Source organism: Phascolarctos cinereus, unplaced genomic scaffold (assembly GCF_003287225.1).
Source record: "Phascolarctos cinereus isolate Bilbo 61053 unplaced genomic scaffold, phaCin_HiC Scaffold_2;HRSCAF=192, whole genome shotgun sequence".
NCBI lineage: Eukaryota > Metazoa > Chordata > Mammalia > Diprotodontia > Phascolarctidae > Phascolarctos > Phascolarctos cinereus.
In genome coordinates, this window is record NW_027555625.1 from 82,819,167 (window position 1) to 82,838,998 (window position 19,832).

The window sequence follows — 19,832 nt, forward strand, 5'->3', positions numbered from 1 at the left end:
TTGATACTACTGGCCCAGGGGCAGCTAGGTGGCGCAGTGCATACAGCTCCAGCCTTGAAGTCAGGAGGACCTGAGTTCAAATGTGACCTCAGACACTTGAAACTTAACTAGCTGTGTGACCCTAGCAAGTCACTTAACCCCAATAGCCTCAAAAAAAAAAGCTGATACTACTGGCCCAGAGCACTGAATGGTTAAGTAACTTACCCGGGGTCACATAGCAAGCATAAATCAGTCAGAACTTAAACTCAGGTGTTCCTGGCTTAATGTCCCAAAGCACTCAGTATTGTTCTGAATTCTGTGGTTCAAAATGTTAATTTCTTATTCCTATTTTTTACTTTGTCTTGAATATTTAATATGTTTGTATTTGTACCTGTAATGATGTGTTGAAGGGGGGCAGCTAGGTGGCGTAGTGGATAGAGCACTGCCCTGGATTCAGGAGGACCTGAGTTCAAATGTGACCTCAGACACATAACACTTACTAGCTGTGTGACCCTGGGCAAGTCACTTAACCCCAATTGCCTAACCAAAACAAAAAAACCATGAAGTTTTGAGCTCATTAACTTTGAAAAGATGTTTTCTAAATTTGCTCAAACTGTAGCCATGCCATATCACTTGTAGGCTTACTCAGGTGAAAAAGATGCTCATTGAAGAAGACAACTAGCTTGGCTCTCTGTTCTAACAGAAGAACAGCAACTTTGCTTCAGAAAGCCACCCAACAACCTCACATCTGTGTGGCTTAGAAGTATGACATTCACTGCCCATTTCTGCATAAAGTGGTAAACAATTGAGACTTAGTGAGGCTTGTTATAAAATTAATAATTTCGACAGAATTATCTAACACTCTTTTAAGTTGGCATGGAATGCTTTTTGATGCCAAAACTTCTTTTTGTAGGCTGCAGTATGTCCATACTATATTAGCATTGATTTTTTAATATATGAAACAATGCCCCCACATTTTTTGGTGTCTATTTTGATCCATCTATATATGTTCTGGAAGAGGACCAATTGATTTTTCTTCAGAGTATGAATTCATTAGATTAAAAATGTCTTTCCCGATTGTATATTCTGTTAATTGATGACAAAACAGCATATTCTTTTTCATTTTACTCTCATGCAAGTAACTTACAAATACAATTAAAATGGCTATATTGTAAACATCAGTTGTCTTATCTAATTACAAAGTATAAATGTTAACTTTTTTGAACTTTTTTTACAATAATGGATTCAATGTCATCAGACATATCATGATTGAATACCTGATTGAAAAAGATATCATCTCTAACTTCTTAATGGAATTGTCTCCAAACATACACTTGATAATTGCTTTTTGGTATAGGGCAAAATTAATTTTTTTTTTGCAATATGCCAATTGTTTTGGCAGTTTGATAAATTACTAAATATAAAGCTTCGGTCACTTTTCTGCTGTCTTGTTTATTTGCGGAAATAAGTGAATCAATATTGTATCTTTTCAACAAACAACATAGTTTTTTCATGTTTTGATTCTAAAAGTTGAAACAAAAAAGATTTTAAGCTACTTTTTAAAAAATGGGAATTAAAAACAAATTATATGTCTTCAAGGAATAAAAAGCTAAATTTACTGCATTCTTCATTATATTTCCTCTTTTTTCATACCTGTTGCAATATGGGTATCTTAAACATCTTTGTGTGTTTAAGAATTTCCTGATTTCAGTGTGCTAAATCTGATTAAAGATTTTGAGATTCTTTTGTTGTTGTTCAGTTGTTTCAGTTTTTTCTTACTTTTTATTTTGGTTTTTTTTTTTGGGTGAGGCAATTGGGGTTAAGTGACTTGCCCAGGGTCACACAGCTAGTGTTATATATCTGAGGCTGGATTCGAATTCAAGTCCTCCTGATTCCAGAGCCAGTGCTCTATCCACTATGCCACCTAGCTGCCCCTATGTCTGACTTTGAGACCCCATTTGAGGTTTTCTTGATAAAAATACTGGGGTGGTTTGCCGTTTCCTTCTGCAGCTCACTTTACAAATGAGGAAAGTGAGGCAAGCAGGGTTAAGTGACTTGACCAGGGTCACAGAACTACTAAGTGTCTGAGGCCAGATTTGAACTCAGGAAGATGAGTCTTCCTAATTCCAGGACTGGCATGCTTATTTATTGTGCCACCTAGCTGCCCATGAGATTCCTCATTAACACATTCTTCAACATAATGTTGTTGTCGTTCATTCTTCATTCTCCAAAAGGATAATCTTTCGAGTGGTATCTTGACTTGCGCGTGAATTGGGTTTAAGTGAGGCAGAGCTGCATGAAGTCATCAGCCTTTCTCTTCCAGTCACTGGAGTCCAGTGGCAAGACAAAAGACAACTAGTTATGGCCCCAATGTACCAGCACAACTGAATAAGTATGTATTCCTTCAATTAATTGTGTTTCATAGTAATACAGGCATTAAGACACTACTCTTCCTCCAGAAGATACGTCTAATTAGCCCAGGGGTGGGGAACCTGTAGCCTCAAGGTCCTCAAGTGTGGCCCTTTGACTGAATCCAAACTTCACAGAACAAATCCCCTTAATAAAAAAATAGGTTCTACCAGTGAAAATAAATAGCTAATTATGATATAAAATTTTTGCTGACTAATGAAAGTGCTATATTAAATGATAAATGTACTTGAAATTCAATTGCATACATATATTACTGTTTCTTAGAAATAACTTCAGACATGACTTTCTCCTCTTCTGCTATTGGCACACCATCTACCCTCTCACAGAAACTCTACTGAATGAATGAGCAGTGTTGGGCAATCATTTATTTGAAAATCCACCGGATAGAACAGTAACGTAGGTGAGAAGTGATCAGAAAATAGCCTTAATGCTTAAATGAGAGGCAAAATAAGGTTTGTTTCTGCAGAGCATTTGTGATGATCCAGGATAGTTTTAAGACGGCATGTAATGCACACACTCAGCAATCGTGGTTTTCTAACAGCCTGACAAAAAATGCAGATATTCATAACATCTTGCTTACGTAATTACACAGTTGATTAGGTACGTCATAAGGTAACAGAGGGGAATGTGGGAATGATTCTAGAGTAGAATACAGAACGCCAGTGAGATTGTTTGCATGTTTCTGACCATCTGTTGGTAGTCTGCACTTAAATGTCAAACTCTTGTAATAGTTTGGAAGCAATCTGATGATAGGGCGAAAAACAGGTATATGTATGTGTACTTAGAGGGGATCAGTTTGGTGTCATCACTGCAAGAACTTAATCATTGTGCACATGGTCTTGGTGGTTCTGAATTGTTTGCAAGGGAGACACCAAATGAATCAACAATCTTATAGTTGATAAGAAGTAAGCATAGTGGGATCTCATATTCTCTACATTTTTTACTCAGTTGTGTGTTGGTAAAGATGTGGTCTATTATGTTGCTGCCAAAGCCTGCTTATTCCATACTAATACTGTCTCATCAAGGATGTGTACATTCTTCTTAGAAATTTTAAAAATGGCAAAGTTGGCATATGGATTGATGGTTGTTGATATACCCTCAGTTGCTTTTTGGGGGATACTAATAGGATCAGTAAGTTCTTGCTATCAAAAATCTTTGCCCTGTTAAATAGCTCAATCTCAGAAACTGATAAAATTTTTATCAGTGGAAATAACATTAAAGAACCATTACCATCTGCCCTGCAGATTACCCTAAGGACCACGAGACCTTTTCATTTGACTTGCAACCTTCTATGTATGCTGTCCCTCCCATTAGAATGTGAGCTCCTGGGGAGCAGGGGCTGTCTTGCTTTTCTATTTGTATCCTCCCCATGTAACCCAGTAAATGCTTCAGTCATTCAAGCTCCTTGCACCACTCCCCACCCCCGCTCCAGCCCCTGCCCATATCTTTGGTACCTTTCCTGACTTCATGTACTTTGTTTTGTTTCCTTCCTACTTTCACAGTTGTCTCCAGCAAAGATCTGTATACATTTGGTCTGATTCTGTTTTCCTCATCTTACATTCTCTTTAGTTTTATTTTTGTTTCCTCTATGAGCACATCCTGGACTGTGACTTGAGAGTCCAAATGTGGAAACTCCTCCTTCCTTAATGGTAAAAATGTTACAAAAAATTACTTTTGTCTCCCATCTAGTTTTATACTTAAGTGACTTTGGTATGGTATTGTTTAGTTGTGTCTTTTGCCAAGTTTTCTTTAAATTGGGTTTACCCATTACCACTTATTAGGAGAGACTGCTCATAATCTTCCCTCACTTTTCTCTGTAAGGTTAAAAAAACCTTTTATTATCAAGTTAAAATCAACATGAGCATTTTAATTTACATAGAAAACATTGAACACTAAACTGAATTTCTGTTCTGTCACTTGCTTTTCTTTTTATATATGTAATTCAGCATGTAAATTTCAAAGCTCTCCTGCTTGTCTGTGATTCCTACTGACCTTTCTGTTTTCTGTACTAACAAAGTTTCATTCTTAAAAAATTAACAAGCATTTATTTTTATTCTTTCCTATTTCCATACCTTCTTGAAAAAACCCCCCTTTTTTTTTTTTTTTACAGTAAACGTGATTGTCAAATGGAACAAATTCCTACATTGGCCATATCCAAAAATGTGAATCTCATTTTGCCTTTTAGTTCATCACTTTTCTGTCAGGAGATGGGTAGAGTCTTCATTATTAGATTTCTGGAATTATGATTCTGTTGACCAAAGTTCTTAAGTCTTTCAAAAATTGTTCTTTTTTACAATGTTGATGTTATAGTGCTATGTTATGTTATTTATATGTTATAAATTAGTGTTTCTGCACACCACTATGCATAGATCTAGCTGGGTCTTCCCAGGTTTCTCTGAAAACTTCATTTCTTATGCCATGATAGTATTCCATTACGCTCATAAACCATAATTTGTTCGGCTGTTCTCTAACTGATGGACACCCCTTTATTTTCCAGTTCTTTGCCACTACAAAACAGCTTCTATATGTTTGTACCTATGGGGACCTTTTTCTCTTTCTTTGATCCTGTTAGGCCTAGTAGTGGTATAGCTTGGTCAGAGGATATGCACAGCTTAGTAACCTTTTGCAGTTATTTCAAATTGCTTTCCAGAATGGCTATACCAATTCATGATGGGCCTGTTCTCCTGCAGCCCTTCTAACCTTTATTATTTTCCTTTTTTTGTCCGCTTTGCCAGCCTGACAGGTGTGAGGTGAATTCTGAGTTGCTTTTTTTATTCCCCTATTAGTGATTTGGAGCATTTTTTTTATTTCTATAGATAGCATGGATTTCTTCCCTTGAGAACTGCCTATATCATTATCCTTTGATCATTTAATTTAATCATCCCATATTTTTCCCTCATTTTAAAAAAAAGTTATGCTCTAGCTTTGCTCTAATGGATCAGTGATCTCATTGAACAACTGATTCAAGATTGACTCCTCAGTAATAAGTAACTTCTGTTTTAAAATGTAATCACTTTTTTTGTGATTTAATTTCCTATTTTGCCATGTCCAGCACCTTCCAATTCTCTCTCTCTCTCTCTCTCTCTCACACACACACACACACACACACACACACACAGTTGAAGCTTCTGTGTAGTCTACAAATCTTTGGTTTCTCAGTTTGTATTCCGATTTATATTTTCCAACATATTTTTTTACCAAGCTCATCTATTTCCTCTTTTGCTTTGAAGTCGAGAGCATCAAGTATGTGTTAATTTAATTTGGAGTCAGGGTTCTTCATAGAATTTTTGCACATCTTAACGTTACTTACTGCCTTTAGATGTACTGTAAAAAAGCAACTCTATCAACTCCTTTAGGTTTCCAGGTTGACACTGAACTATTAACTACCAATTTTTGTGCCCTGTTATTTTGACACACTATTTGTTACCTTGGGCAAATAACTTAACCTCTCTGGGCCTCAGTTTCCTCATCTGTAAAATGAGGGGGTTGGATTATATGACCTCTAAAGCCCCTTCCAGTTTCAAATCTATGTTCCTATGAATCTCCCTAGCTCTGTTATGATGCAGCTCACATCTCTCCATCTTTTCTGCAAGGATGATGAGGCTGTCAAAATGCTTTATTGAAATTTGGGTATACTAATAATTGACATTTACATAGTGCTTTAAGGTTTGCGAAGTGCTTTACGTAATGTCACATTTGAACTTTACAAGAATACTATAAGAGGAACAGAACAAAATTTATAAACATAAGAGCCATTCCCCAATTGATAAATGGTCAAAGGATATGAACACACAGTTTTCAGAGGAAGAAATCAAAGCTATCAATATTTCTATGAAAAAATGCTCTAACTCATTATCGAATAGAGAAATGCAAATTAAAACATCTCAGAGGTACCACCTCACACCCATAAGATTGGCTAAGTTGACAAAAAAGGATAATGACAAATGTTAGAAGGGCTGCAGGAAAACAGGTACTGTATTGCACTGTTGGTGGAGCTGTGAGCTGGTCTAACCATTCTGGAAAACAATTTGGAACTATGCCCAAGAAACTATTAAGCTCTGCATACACTTTGACCCAAAATACCCCTACTAGATCTATATCCCAAGGAGATCAAAGAGGAAAAAGACTCATGTGAACAAAAATATTTATAGCAGCTCTTTGTGATGGCAAAGGATTGGAAGCAGGCATGCTTATCAACTGGGGAATGGTTGAACAAGTTATGGTATATAAATGGGATGGAATACTACTGTGTTATAAGAAATGAAGGGGGAAGGTTTCAGAAAAACCTTGGAAGGTTTGTATGAATTGATACAAAGTGGAGCAGAACCAGAAAAATTTATACAATAACAATGTTGTAAAGATAATCAACTTTGAAAGACTTAGTAATTTTGTTCAACCCATGACCAACCACAATTCCAAAGGACTCATAATGAAGTGTACTGTCCACCTCCAGGTAAGAGACCTTATAGACTCAGAGTACAGACTGAAGCATATTTTCTTTCTTTGTTCCTTACTCTCTTCTTTCCTTCCTTCTTTCTTTTGACATGGCTAAGGCAAGAATTTGTTTTTAAGACTATACATATTAGTAATGAGTGAGTTTTGCTTTTCTTGCCTTCTCAATGGGTGAGGGATGGGCAGGAGGGAAAGAATTAATAACTGAAAATAAAATAAAATTGAATTGCCTTAGAGGCAACCAAGTCTGACCTCCTTATTTTATAGATGAGGAACTTAGGGAAAGACAGACTAAGTGACTTGCCCAGGGGTCACACAGCTAGTAGATATGAAGTGGCATTTGAACTCAAGTCTTTCCTCATACCAGCTCTAGTGTTCTCTCCTCCACACCAGCTGTATCAAACTCAAATAGAGAAGAGATCACTAAACCATATATAAGGATCCTGCCGGGCTGCATATTAACTTATATTTCCCAATTACATTTTAATGTGGTTAGGGCCCCAAGCACTTGAGTGTTACAGATACCTCTGCAATTCTACCATGCCATCTCTCATACTATAAAGCCACAGTTACTACCCCTGTTTTGTAAACAAGGAAATTGAGACTCAAAGAGATTCAGTGAATTGTCCGAGATTACACAGGTAGTATGTGTCAGAATAAACAAAGTAGATGTCCATTGACTGGGAATGGTTAAAGAAGTTGTGTATCAGTGTAGTAGAAGGAGGTCCACAGGTGTAGAACACCGCGTTTATTATCAGATTTTTTCCAGTATATTAATTGGCTTTGCTGAATTTTTTCTCTTTCCTTTTTCTTTTTTTAAAAATTATTGTAATGGATGGCTTCCTTGAATGGAGGAAGGAAAGGATATTGGGGAAAATCTAGGTATTGTAAAAACAAAAGATATTAAAAAAATATTTTTAAAAATGTCAGAGGTGGGATTCAAACTTAATTGCTTTCCATAGAACCACTCTGCTCTATCTACAGCTCTGTCTTGATTTAGCAGTCCAGAAAAACTCTCAAAAAAAATTAAGTCTGTTGAACCTATTCTGGTTTTTAGTTCTTTCCATTTCCCTTTCTAAGTGTACTCATAAATCATACCTTTGGTAAGAAATAGGATTTTGTCAGGAAATGACATCAAATTTAAGTCTTAAAGCCTAAAGAATCTATTATACCTTCCCTTTTTGAAACTAATGATAATAGCTGCCCATCTCTAATCTTGCAGTACCTCTCAGAATTTTCATTTCATGATGACAAAGACCAACAGATGACATCAGTTAAGGTCAGCACCCCAGAATGTAATCCATCAAGGTTTGTTGAACTTATTGAGAGTGCTTACAAAATGCCAATTAGGAAACACTGGCTTTACTCCACATAAGAATTACAAATGACAAAATGTACAACTGCACCAAATTGTAGGGATCCATAACAGTTCAACTTTTTCCTACGTTAAAAGGAAGTTCCAATGGTCTGTCCCAAGTAGTCACAGTAATTTTCTCCCCGAAAGCCTGTCTGAGAACTTTGTGTACTCGCTCAGAGATGTCTGATCTCAGAAATCTCTTCCCACATCTTCAATGTATTTAGGGTTTCAATTTGCTTTTGATCCTTTTTCAGTGCTCCTCAGTCTGAAGATCATCTTCCTTGATGGAGAAAACAAAAGCAAAACAGCAACAGTTCCATCCTTTCTTTGCTTTTCCTTTTGCCTCCAATCAGATATGGAATACGAGCAGAAAGATGAAGATAGCACATTATTAACACCCCATGTCCCATAACCACATCCATGAGTTTTCAGCCATTCTGAAACTTTCTCACAAGCTATTTGTATAATATGCATGGCACAAACATTAGGGCATACTAATTAGTGACAAATACTTGATTGTTTTTTAGCTAGATTCCAATAATAGTCAAATAAATATCTGATATTAATACACCATTTAGCAAGCACTCCTTAAAACCATACTAAATACCAACTACCTGTTGGTGTTTAAAAAAATCAAACTTTCACCTTGAAGTAGCACATAATATTCTAATATTCATTTGTAAAAGTGTTCCTATATAATTTCTTATGTCATGATTTTAATGTTTAGCCTTAAGAAGATTCATGCTTATAAAAGGCATCACTCACCTTTATAAAATTCCTTAAGTCACATAGCAATACTTGTTGCCACCTATCTACTAAATACCTGTGATATGTATTATAACAATAATGCCAAGAACAGAAGGCCCACATATATACACTGTTAACGATGGCAGTGCCAGCTTTCTTGTGCCAGTGGTCTTAAGGAGTAATTTAGTATTCCTGGTCATTTCTCCTAAATGATTTGCTATTCAATCTAGCAGTTTCCATATTTTGGTATTTAGTTCAAGAAGAAGCACAAACTATAACTTAGGTGCTATATCACTAGATACAGAAATATCTGTTTTTATTTAAATGAATTGCATGGGATTACTTGTTCTTTTTAAATGGCGCCTTAAATAAGCCATTCAAATTTCCCCCTAAAGTTTAAACAATCTGATAAGATATGATTGCAAACATATTGGTAATGATCACTGTGGATAACTGGGAAGCTTCCTATAAAGGTAAGTAAAAACGATACCATGAAAATGATCTACCACCATTAATGTTTCCAGAGAACACTGATAAAGTGTGAAAGGATTACAATGCTTTACTAGCTGATGCATAGAAAAATGTAAATAGATGTTTCTTCCATTCAGCCATTTGAGCATTACAGCCACTCTTCTGATAAATGGTTTACTTTCCCAAACGTTAATACATCATTAAGATAAGCAGTAGTTTAACTGCAGATGCATTTACAGACATAAAATGCTAGACTGCTCAGATGTGGGCATACAAACAATCTTTTCTATTTAAAATATATCAGTTCTGCCTTATTGATTACTGCTGATTATATTTCATGTATGAAAATGGAATTTTATCATATGAAGCTGAGTTTAAAACAATTTAAAAAACAATAAAAATTTCTAAATGGAAAGATGAAGATAGCATTTTGGGGAGCAGCTACACAGAGGAAGGCAGCCATATTTTGTCCAGCTTCCAAGAACAATGAGTGGTAAATGACTAGACCAACTCATGCATGTTTCAGCATATAATTCATTCTCATTAGCACTGTCTCCTAAGCTGACTTTTAACGAGCAAAAGATACTTTATAAATCAAGTATCCACAATTTTGAGTGGCTCAAAATGAGTCTTATATGTGAAATCCTCTGGCAGGCCACGGGTTGTGCAGGCCTGTTCTAGTTGATCTGTCAACAAGATCTCTGCCCTGGAAATAAGCAATAGGTACTTTCACCAGGGCTCATGACAATCAGAAGGACTGTGTTGGAAAAAAGTAACAGGCTAAAAGTAAGAATATATTAAAATTGTGTTTGTGTTATCAGGAAAATCTCGTTCACTGTCATAGAAAAAGAAAATAGGTAAACCTGGTTATAGGATGTCTCATCATTATCACCCTCCCCCCACAACTTATGCTGTGATTGCCCATGCTTTTGGTCAAAGTACCTCAATATATCTTGGAAACTCTTCAGAAAGGTACAACTTTGCTATTCAGTATTTGTAAACAATGGGTGCCATTACCAAGGCTAGAACCACCATCAAATAATTCCAAAGGTAGAGGTACTGTTATTTCCTAGAAGAATTATAAACAGGTGAGAGGAGATCATTCCACCACCAAGGCCATCTGTTACTGGGTAGTAACAAGCTTTACAATCATGCTGATAATCCGTGATCCTCTTGGGCAAGTGCTGAGATCCATGCTGGGGTTCTTGATTTTATCTTGGAGTAGCTGGTCAAGTTCACAACGAAGTTCCTTAACCAATTCTGCCACCTGAAAAAGGATGCAAAGGTGTAATCAGTGGCAAGGAAAACAGTTAAGAATACATCATTAAAGGAAAATGCACTAGCCTATCAATGACAAAAATGTCTAGTGTTTTTATCCCAACCTGAAAAAGAAAAGCAGCATCTTCATTTTGTAAACTGTAAACAATTCACATGTGGCTTATCAATGGTCCTTTACGGCATTAACAAGGCCTGTCATGAAGAACCTACCCCTTAGAAATGTGGCTATTATGCTGCATTTTCCAAACTTAACAACAGTCACCATCATTACCTGCACTAATGGAGAGAAGCAGTAAAATTAAGTCAAAGCAGATAATAGTAATTTTTATTTGGTTTTGAGCTACATTATAACTTTTTCAGCAGGAGATTTACATTCTGATTATATTTCAATTAGACTAATGTTAAATTGAGTTTTCCTTCTTTAAATACGTTACCTTGTGTTATAGGCAACAAGCATGTTGGGTTATTAGCAGGGTTAGTAAGTACACCTTAGGTTAAATATTTGTCTTATAGAATACATAAAGTAGATAACTGAAAACTGTTATTTAAGAAAGGTAATAGTTTTAGAAATGATAATTGCTGGAGATATGGGGAAAAAGGTACACTAATAAACTGTTGGTGGAGTTGTGAACTGATCCAACCAGTCTGGAGAATAATTTGAAACTATGCCTAAAGGGCTGTTTATACAAAATTATACACACTCTTTGACCCAGCAATACTACTATTAGGTCTGTATCCCAAAGAGATCAAAGAAAAAGGAAAAAGACCTATATGTACAAAAGTATTTATAGCAGGTTTTTTTGTGGTGGCAAAGAACTGGAAATTGAGGGGATCCCATCAACTGGGGAATAGCTGAACACATTGTGGTATATAATTGTGATGGAATACTATTGCGCTATAAGAAATGACAAGGGTGATGGTTTCAGAAAAACCTAGAAGACCTGTATGAACTGATACAAAGTAAAATGAACAGGGGGCAGCTAGGTGGCTCAGTGGATAGAGCACTGGCCCTGGAGTCAGGAGGACGCGAGTTCAAAATGGCCTCAGACACATAACATTTATTATCTGTGTGACTCTGGGCAAGTCACTTAACCTCATTTGCCTCACCCAAACAAACAAACAAACACAAAGTAAAATGAATGGAACCAGGAAATCATTATACACAGTAACAGCAATATTGTAATGATGATCAGCTGTGAAAAACTTAGCTACTATGATCAATACAATGATCTAAGTCAATTCTAAAGGACTCATAATGAAAAAGGCTGTCTACCTCCAGACAGGGAACTAATTAACTCTGAGTGCAAACTGAAGTATAATCTTCTCACTTCATTTTTTCTTGCTTCTTTTGTATTACATGGCTAACATGGAAATACTTTGCATAGTTTCACATGCATTGCTGATATATTGCTTGCCTTCTCAGAAGGTGTGGAAGGGGCTGAAGGGAGAAGGGAAGGATAAAATTTGGAACTCAAAATTTTTAAAAAAAGAATACTGAAAATGATTTTTTTTGAAAGAAAGGTAATAATCTCAGCACAGAACTCAGAACTATATCCCTTGAATTCTTAGTTCATTAGTTACCTTTTGCACCTAAAGGAAAGCCTTATTATACTTCACATTATCAGAGCCTATGCTGACAATGTGTTTAACATCTTACCAATTTACCTCATTACCTGATGGGAGGCAGCTGCAAAACGAATCCAACCATCATCCAGGGAGACAATAAATTCTCCCCTTTGAAGCCGCACATTCACCTGGCCTCCACCAAACAAGAGCAGTGGGTACACAGACACCATGCTGCAGTCTCGGATGAACACTCGACTGGTCTTGATCTTCTCATGGTATACCAGGTAGGGGCTATCAAAGTGTCTCATCTGTAACATGTAGCCCCAAGTGGCATCAGTGAGATCATTGGCAGTATCTAGTCCCTGCTTCAGTAAACTCAACTGAAAAGAAGCTAAATTCCCATTATTACCTGTTATTTAGGCCTACCCAAATAGCCAGCCTCTTTTAGTTTCCATTCACTAACATGCCCTTCCCCATCCACCCTCATAGTTCTAGCCCGATAAGGCTGGCCCCCTATTCCTCCCAACACTACAACACTACAGCCCCTTAACTACAGCCCTACTTTAACCCCTTCCAATTAACCCACCATCTGCATGAAACTGAAAAGAAATGAGATTTATTGACATCAAAAGCCAGATAGTCAGCAATCCTTAAAGAGTGCCTACTGTGTGCAGGTACCAATGTAAGAAGAGAAAGAAAAAGCAGAAGACTAATTTCTAGGCAGAAAATCAGTAGCTGTTTTTGATCTCTGAGCAAGAACTCTTAAAATTCCCATTTAATGCAAATATTTGGTAATATAATCACATCCTTAGTCATTTGGAGATTCATTGTTGGCGCTGTGAATCTGCTTTGAACAACCACAGTAGCAAGGCCATTTTGCATATGAAAATTGCCTTGTGCTTTATTTGAGTTTTCTTGAAATGGAAAAGGTCTCAGAAATAGTGGAGTTGCTTCTAATTCGTTTAACATTCATGCCATTCCCACTAAGTTAAGTTGGATTGCTGCTCTAGGCTACTGGCAGAGGCAGGAACAGAACTGAATTTAACCGAATGAGATTTTTCCTTGGTATCTGCAATACACACAGTGCTACTGACCTGATAGTTCACAGAAGAAGGGTGAATGTGGACATAACCATCATTCTTGGTGACAAACTTCAATTCCTCCACTTTGGGTTGCATTCTAACAGCTCCCCTACTGGTCTTTTGATATTTCCCTTCTGGAGTTTTCACCTAAATGACCAGTAAAACTAAATGTATAACTTACATTTTTTTAGAAGGTGTATTCGTGGGCAACAAACATAGCTTTGTTTGAGGGTTCCTGCTCCTCTTCCTTCCCCCTTGTTTTCTAGTTAATTTATATCAACCCTTGTGACTACTGATAGTTACACTTAATTTTATTTCTTTTCTACCAAGTCATAAAAGAAAGAAATGAGGAGATCTGGGTCACCATGCTACAGAGATGATGTTTGAAATTATCCTTCTACACTGGACTGTCCAGTGTGCATTCCCTAAAAAACCATCAGCCATTGTAAATACTGGATTGTATTCAGGATCCTAGCAAAATATTTCCAAATGGCTTTCTAATGTAGGTTTCAATTGATCTTAAAAGCATAACCATGGGGATCTGAAAAGTAAGCAATAATAACTGAATGTGTAACATGTGCTGAGCACTGAGAAATGGTTTAGAATTTAAGCTGACAAGCTGAAAATTCTCTAGAAATCTGAAATGAGGAGCTTGTTGCAGCTGGAGTTCCAACACTTGATTTGAAAGTCCAAGAGACAGGGTGAGGTTTGAGTTTCCAGAATGCCAAATGTGCTGGGCACTCCCCTCCAAAGACTACTTATTCCAACAGAATTAATTAATCCACCATTAATCCAGATCCAAAAGGTATTCTTACTGCAAAGCAGAACTAATCAAAGGAAGAAGGGGTCCCACAGTAGGTCCAAATGTACATCTAGCATTCTTTGTTCGGCATGGAATCTGCTTTGACACCCAAAGGAGAAAGGCTGGTTGATCCAATAATATTTATGTCTATTCCAGTAAGTTAGAAGGATTAAAGGATTATCTCACTTCGTTCAAAGGATGTTTCAGCAAAGTCTAAAAGGCTTGCTAATTAAAGGAATATTTTTAAATTATACAATGAACATCTTGGAAATTCTCCCTTTCATGCAGCAAAGTAGTCTAAAAATGGGCAGGCAACAATAATAAACCAGGGGAAATGTTGTTACCTGGACTACATTTGGATACAGAGCAGCACATAAGATTGCTGATATCAGCTTGGTATTCTCAGCATTTGAGTTTGCCTGTGGAAGAAATACGATTAAATCATCAGCTCTAGAGAACAGCTGATATGTTTTTCTTTAATAATTAGAAAATTAGGAAAAACAGAAAATCTCTGTTAATAGTTTTGGCCACTTATGCCTGTGATAGGACACTTTTGCTTCTGACCACTGCTTCTTCAATCTGCCCTCCTATCAGCCCTCTCCCTTTTTTTTGCCCCTCTCCCCTCCTACTTCCCCATAGGGTAAGATAAATTTCTATACCCAACTAAGTGTGTATGTTATTCCTTCTCTGAGCCAAATCTGATGACACTAAGTTTCAAGCAATGCTCACCCTACTTTCTTCTTTCCCTCCACTGTAATAGGTCTTTTGTGCCTCTTCATGTGATAGAATGAGGTAAATTATATCTCTCTCTTCCCTCTTCTCCCAGTGCAATCGTCTTTCTCACCCCTTAATTTCTTTAAAATATCATCTCATCACAGTCAGCTTATACCTGAAACCTCTGTCTGTGTATGCTCCTTGTAACTTCCCTAATAGAAATACCGTTCTTAAGAATTACAAGTATCATCCTCCTATATAGGGATGTAAACAGTTTAACCTTATTGAATAAAACTTATGTTTTTCCTTTCCTGTTTGCCTTTTTAATGTTTCTCTTGAGTGATAGAAGACTTATGAATACATTTAATTAGCACCCAGATTTTAAAAATATTGGTTTTTTTCCCCTGGTAAAAATGAAAATACATTTTTTGCTACAAATGAGATATAAGGTTGTTCTTACTACATTTACACTGGCCAAAAAGCTGAAGGCACTTTGCAGACATCTGTGAAGTGGTTGTAGAATAAGTATAATATTCTATTTCTTTCTTTCTTTCTTTTTTTTTTTTGGTGAGGCAATTGGGATTAAGTGACTTGCCCAGAGTCATACAGCTAATTGAGTATTATGTGTCTGAGACTGGATTTGAACTCAGATCCTCCTGACTCCAGTGCTGGCGCTCTATCCACTGCACCACTTAGCTGCCCTATGTTCTATTTCTAAAGCAAATGGAAGTGGGGTGGGGAGCAGATGTCTTTTTCATAAATGTTCACATTTTCTATATAAAACATCTGATCTGGTAATATTTGGAACAAAGTGGTACCATGGATAGCCTGAGAAAGCACATATCTTACAACTGTCACAAAGGAAGTTGTATTCTGGTAGAAAAAGGTCAGACTGTTTTGAATGTGCATTTCTGTGAATGATCCTTCATAGCCCTTGTGGGTTTGGGCAGGATTAACAGGAAATCAAATAGCCATTTCTTGAGTAATAGCTAATATCTGTTATGGAAAGGACTAAGAATCCAAGGCAGAAAAATAGCACTGAGCCAGCCCTGGGGTTATGTAATGAAGAATGCCTAATGAACTATCTGTAAAAACAACAGTTTATTCATTTTCTTTCTAAATAAGGAGAAAATGAAGTTTTTTTTTTACCTCCTCTCCTGTAGCATCCAGTACACCATCTCCACCCTGGGACCATCTCTTCTCAATATCTCTTGCTCTCAATCCTTCCTTTACAAACCCTATATCTGATAACAATTCAGTGAACTGCCGTTTAAGGCTGGCGATTTCCTAAAAGAAACAGATGAGATCTTTCAGTGAGGGCATCACTTGACAATTTATGGAAGGACACAGACAAGAAGAGGACAATGTGGGGTTACAATCTGCACCAATGGATGCTTTCAGTTATCAAAATAGCACTAGACGAAAAGTATCAAAAAATTTACATGCATAGTTTTACTTGGCATAAAAACAGTATCTATGAGTTACTAAGATAAATCATCTTGCTTGTATAACTTAATGAAGAGGAACAATAGTAGAGCTGTTCCAAAGCAGCAGATAACACAGATGTTCAGTTTTTCACAGATACTGGCATTTTAGTTTGAATATTATGTAGGCGCAAGTTTCAGGGGATTTGCTGTGATTCACAGTACTGTAGCTTTAGTATTTTGTTTGAAGACCCAAGTCAGGAAGAGTCTGAGAACTTGTGAAGTTCTCTATCCTGTCCCATAACTAGTCCTTGCTCTCCCATTGCATGCTTAGAATGGACAGATTTCTCTCTCAAATGGATGCAAAGCACCAACTGATCCCATCTTCCACCTTCCTGTTTATTGTTTACCCAGGGCACAGAGTATGTGATTTGGGACAAGAGGAGAAGATAATGAAATGCTTTTGCTTTAGGGCCCTTTCTTTATAGCTGAGTATAAATGTGCAGAGGGGGAAATTCAAGGTATCTCTTCTAGCTCTTATTTAGTTGTAAGTGGCTATACAGTAACAGAGTAGATGAAAATAATAACAGAACTGAAAACAAATAAGCACTACTCAGACTCTCTTCCAGTTGTTTTCCTGATACTCAGAAAAATTTGTTCAGTAAGCCACAAATCCAAGTTGAAAAAAGAAGACTGAAAGTTTCCTATACATACTTGCTTCAAAATCAGCTTTTATTGAGCTCTTTTCTTAAAGACTTTTTTGTTGTTGTTGTTAGGTTGTTTCAGTCGCGTCGGACTATTCATGACCCCATTTTGGGGTTTTCTTGGCAAAGACAATTGGAGGGGTTTGCCATTTCCATCTCCAGCTCATTTTACAGATAAGGAACTGAGGCAAACAGGGTTAAAGTGACTTGCCCAGGGTCATACAGTTAGTAAGTATCTGAGACTGAGTGTGAACTCATGAAGATCAGTCTTCCTGATTCCAAGCCCAGTGCGCTATCCACTGCACCATCTAGCTGTCCTCTTAATAAGGTTCCAGTTACTCTAATGTGAACTTGCATTCAGTGGAAGCTTGGCACTATCATGTGCATAGGGTTGAATCTATTTAATGGAACACATGTGCCATATTCAAATTTCTTTATGCATCCTGAAGAAACCTACAAATGAGACCTATTCTAACGCTGTAACATGATTGAAGGTGACCCCAGGTTGTTGGAGACAACTAAAAAAGTTTCAAATCTACTAGAAACAGACTGCTGCCAGCTATGTGTGGTAAGACTCATCAATAGGAGCCTGGCAGGCTGACAGGTGCACCACACCTATTCTAGTTTCATATCACCAGAAAGGTAGCCATGAGGGGATGGATACTTTTTCTAGGCATAAAATTTCACAAAATGGTCCGCTGATGCCTGGAGGGGTTTCAAGTGACATCAGTCAAGGAAGCACCCACATCTGTGAAACTTGGATCTTCTGAAGCAAGGTGTGGATATTCTGCTCCTCAGTCTTAAAGATTAGAGGTAACCTATGTAACTGAAGGATAGGAACTTCATAATAACATACCCTTTAGGTAGGCAAAAGCCTTTAGCTAAAAATGTTATTAACTCATCAGTTATTAAAGGAGAATGTATGCTCATTATTGTCATGTAACAACTTCTATATGGGTAATGTCACCCAGATACAGAATAACTGACATGTAGTAAATTTACATTGTACACAAATCCAGGCAATTAATTCTTCGATCTTCAATGCTATCATTGTCTAGTCTAATCATTCATGCAGTACCAAATATCTATATGTAAAAAGAGAGTTAAGTAGGATATCAAGGAGGAGAATAATGAGGCTTGTAAGAAGGCTCCATGAGGGCCTAAAATACAAGACTTTGCATAATCGTTTTAGACCATGGGGTGTATTTGCAGATAAAGCCAAGGGTTCTACAAAAATACCACTTTCATCTGCTAAGGGAGAAGGGTATGATTTAGCTGTAACAAGTTTCTCTACCTTCCCCCAAAAGTGAAGTAAGAAGGTGGGAATGCTCATACGAACCAAGGGAAGAAGCTGCCATCCTGCAGAGAACTGACTCACCTGCAGAACTCTTCCTGACAGGAAGTTCTCTCTGCAGTAATTATAACTTGCACGAGCACCTTCTTTGGTGCAAAGCCTCCAACCCTAAACACGAGAGGGGAAAAAAGCAAACTGAACTTACAGTGTGCATTGTCTTGGGGTCAGTGTAGACATTGATGGCTCTGAATTTATGATCCTATAAAAAGTCAGTCAAATGTGTTTTACCCTCACCTTATATGCCTGAAGAAGGGCCAGATAATCGCTGTTTGCTAATGCAAATTCCAGCTTTTTCTGATTTGCTTCTTCCCTTTTATCCCAGGGAGACACCTAAATAGAAATTAAGATTTGAGAGCCACATTTCATCTGCACTTTTAACTAGCACTGTCCTACTGTGAGTACCAGGTGCTCTGGGAAAACATTTAGTCTAAAACAAAAGCATACTTGTTTTGTGGCTGATTAACTGCAATTAGGGGTGTTCTTGCAAACTCAATTTTGATGTGTCCTTGTGTTTCTGTCCACCCACAATAAACTACTGTGGATCTTTTACTTCGAGCTGGCAAGACTCCACCAGCCACACTTAAAGATGGTATCAAATCCTCAATGCTGTAAGTTATTAACCCTTTGACATCTTCAGTTTAGCAGATTTTAGGAGAATTACAACATTCATGAATCTCTCCTACTCTCATAGTCATAAGTAGTTAATGCTTTTTTTTTTTACTTTCACAATATCCCCTGGTCCCTGATCTTCATTCTTCTCTTTTTTTCAAAATCGGAAGTCTTAATCCTCTTTGTTATTCTATCTAGATTACTTCTCTCAGTTTTGCAGAAGCAGCCTACTTGTAAAACAAAATTTTTTTTAAAAAGTCTAAATTACACGGGCTATTTCATTTTTATATTTTTTATCCAGTTTTAAAATTAGGCATTTAATCTACTTTTCATTTTCTACCAAAAGAAAACAAATTCTAATTGAAGAAAGCCAAGAGGAAAAGGTTAACATTTTGGAAAATAACATTACTCGTATAGTACTAGCAAATGACAGTCTCACTATGGGTCCCTAATGTTTGCTGCTGCCAATACAAATGTTTCTAAATGTAATGTAACAGTATTAGAACAAAAGATGATCCTTCATACATGAGAAGTATAGTTGAACTTTGAGGCGAAGGATTTATGCTATCAAAAGTATCATCTGAATGTTCATCTGAGCTGAAAAGAAAGTATTAAATCAGCCTGAGGGGCAGCTAGGTGGCACAGTGGATAGAGCACCAGCTCTGGATTCAGGAGGACCTGAGTTCAAATCTGGCCTCAGACACTTGACACATATTAGCTGTGTGACCCTGGGCAAGTCACTTAACCCCAATTGCCTCAGCAAAAAACCCCCAAAAAAACAAAAACAAAAACAAAACAAAAAAAACCTGTAAAAAAAAAATCAGCCTGAATCCCTGTCTGTGCAAACAAGCCTTTGTACCACA

The 19,832-nt window shown here is 37.0% G+C and overlaps 1 protein-coding gene across 4 annotated transcripts in view; it reads right to left on the reverse strand.

Moving 5' to 3' along the window:
* Positions 1-6,007: 6,007 nt before the first annotated feature.
* DHX57 (DExH-box helicase 57) overlaps positions 6,008-19,832 on the reverse strand; it is a 67,370-nt gene continuing 53,545 nt past the window's right edge. For 2 of the 4 annotated variants that reach the window (XM_020976975.2, XM_020976974.2), the window contains 7 exons: positions 18,595-18,690; positions 18,385-18,468; positions 16,028-16,165; positions 14,509-14,583; positions 13,375-13,509; positions 12,388-12,588; positions 6,008-10,703 (listed from right to left, as the gene is read on the reverse strand). In XM_020976975.2, the coding sequence (XP_020832634.1) occupies positions 10,560-10,703; positions 12,388-12,588; positions 13,375-13,509; positions 14,509-14,583; positions 16,028-16,165; positions 18,385-18,468; positions 18,595-18,690 (873 nt within the window). In that variant the 3' untranslated portion in view covers positions 6,008-10,559. Of the gene's footprint in view, positions 10,704-12,379; positions 12,589-13,374; positions 13,510-14,508; positions 14,584-16,027; positions 16,166-18,384; positions 18,469-18,594; positions 18,691-19,832 lie in introns of all 4 variants that reach the window. The other 2 variants (XM_020976976.2, XM_078149479.1) reach the window with 2 other exon arrangements.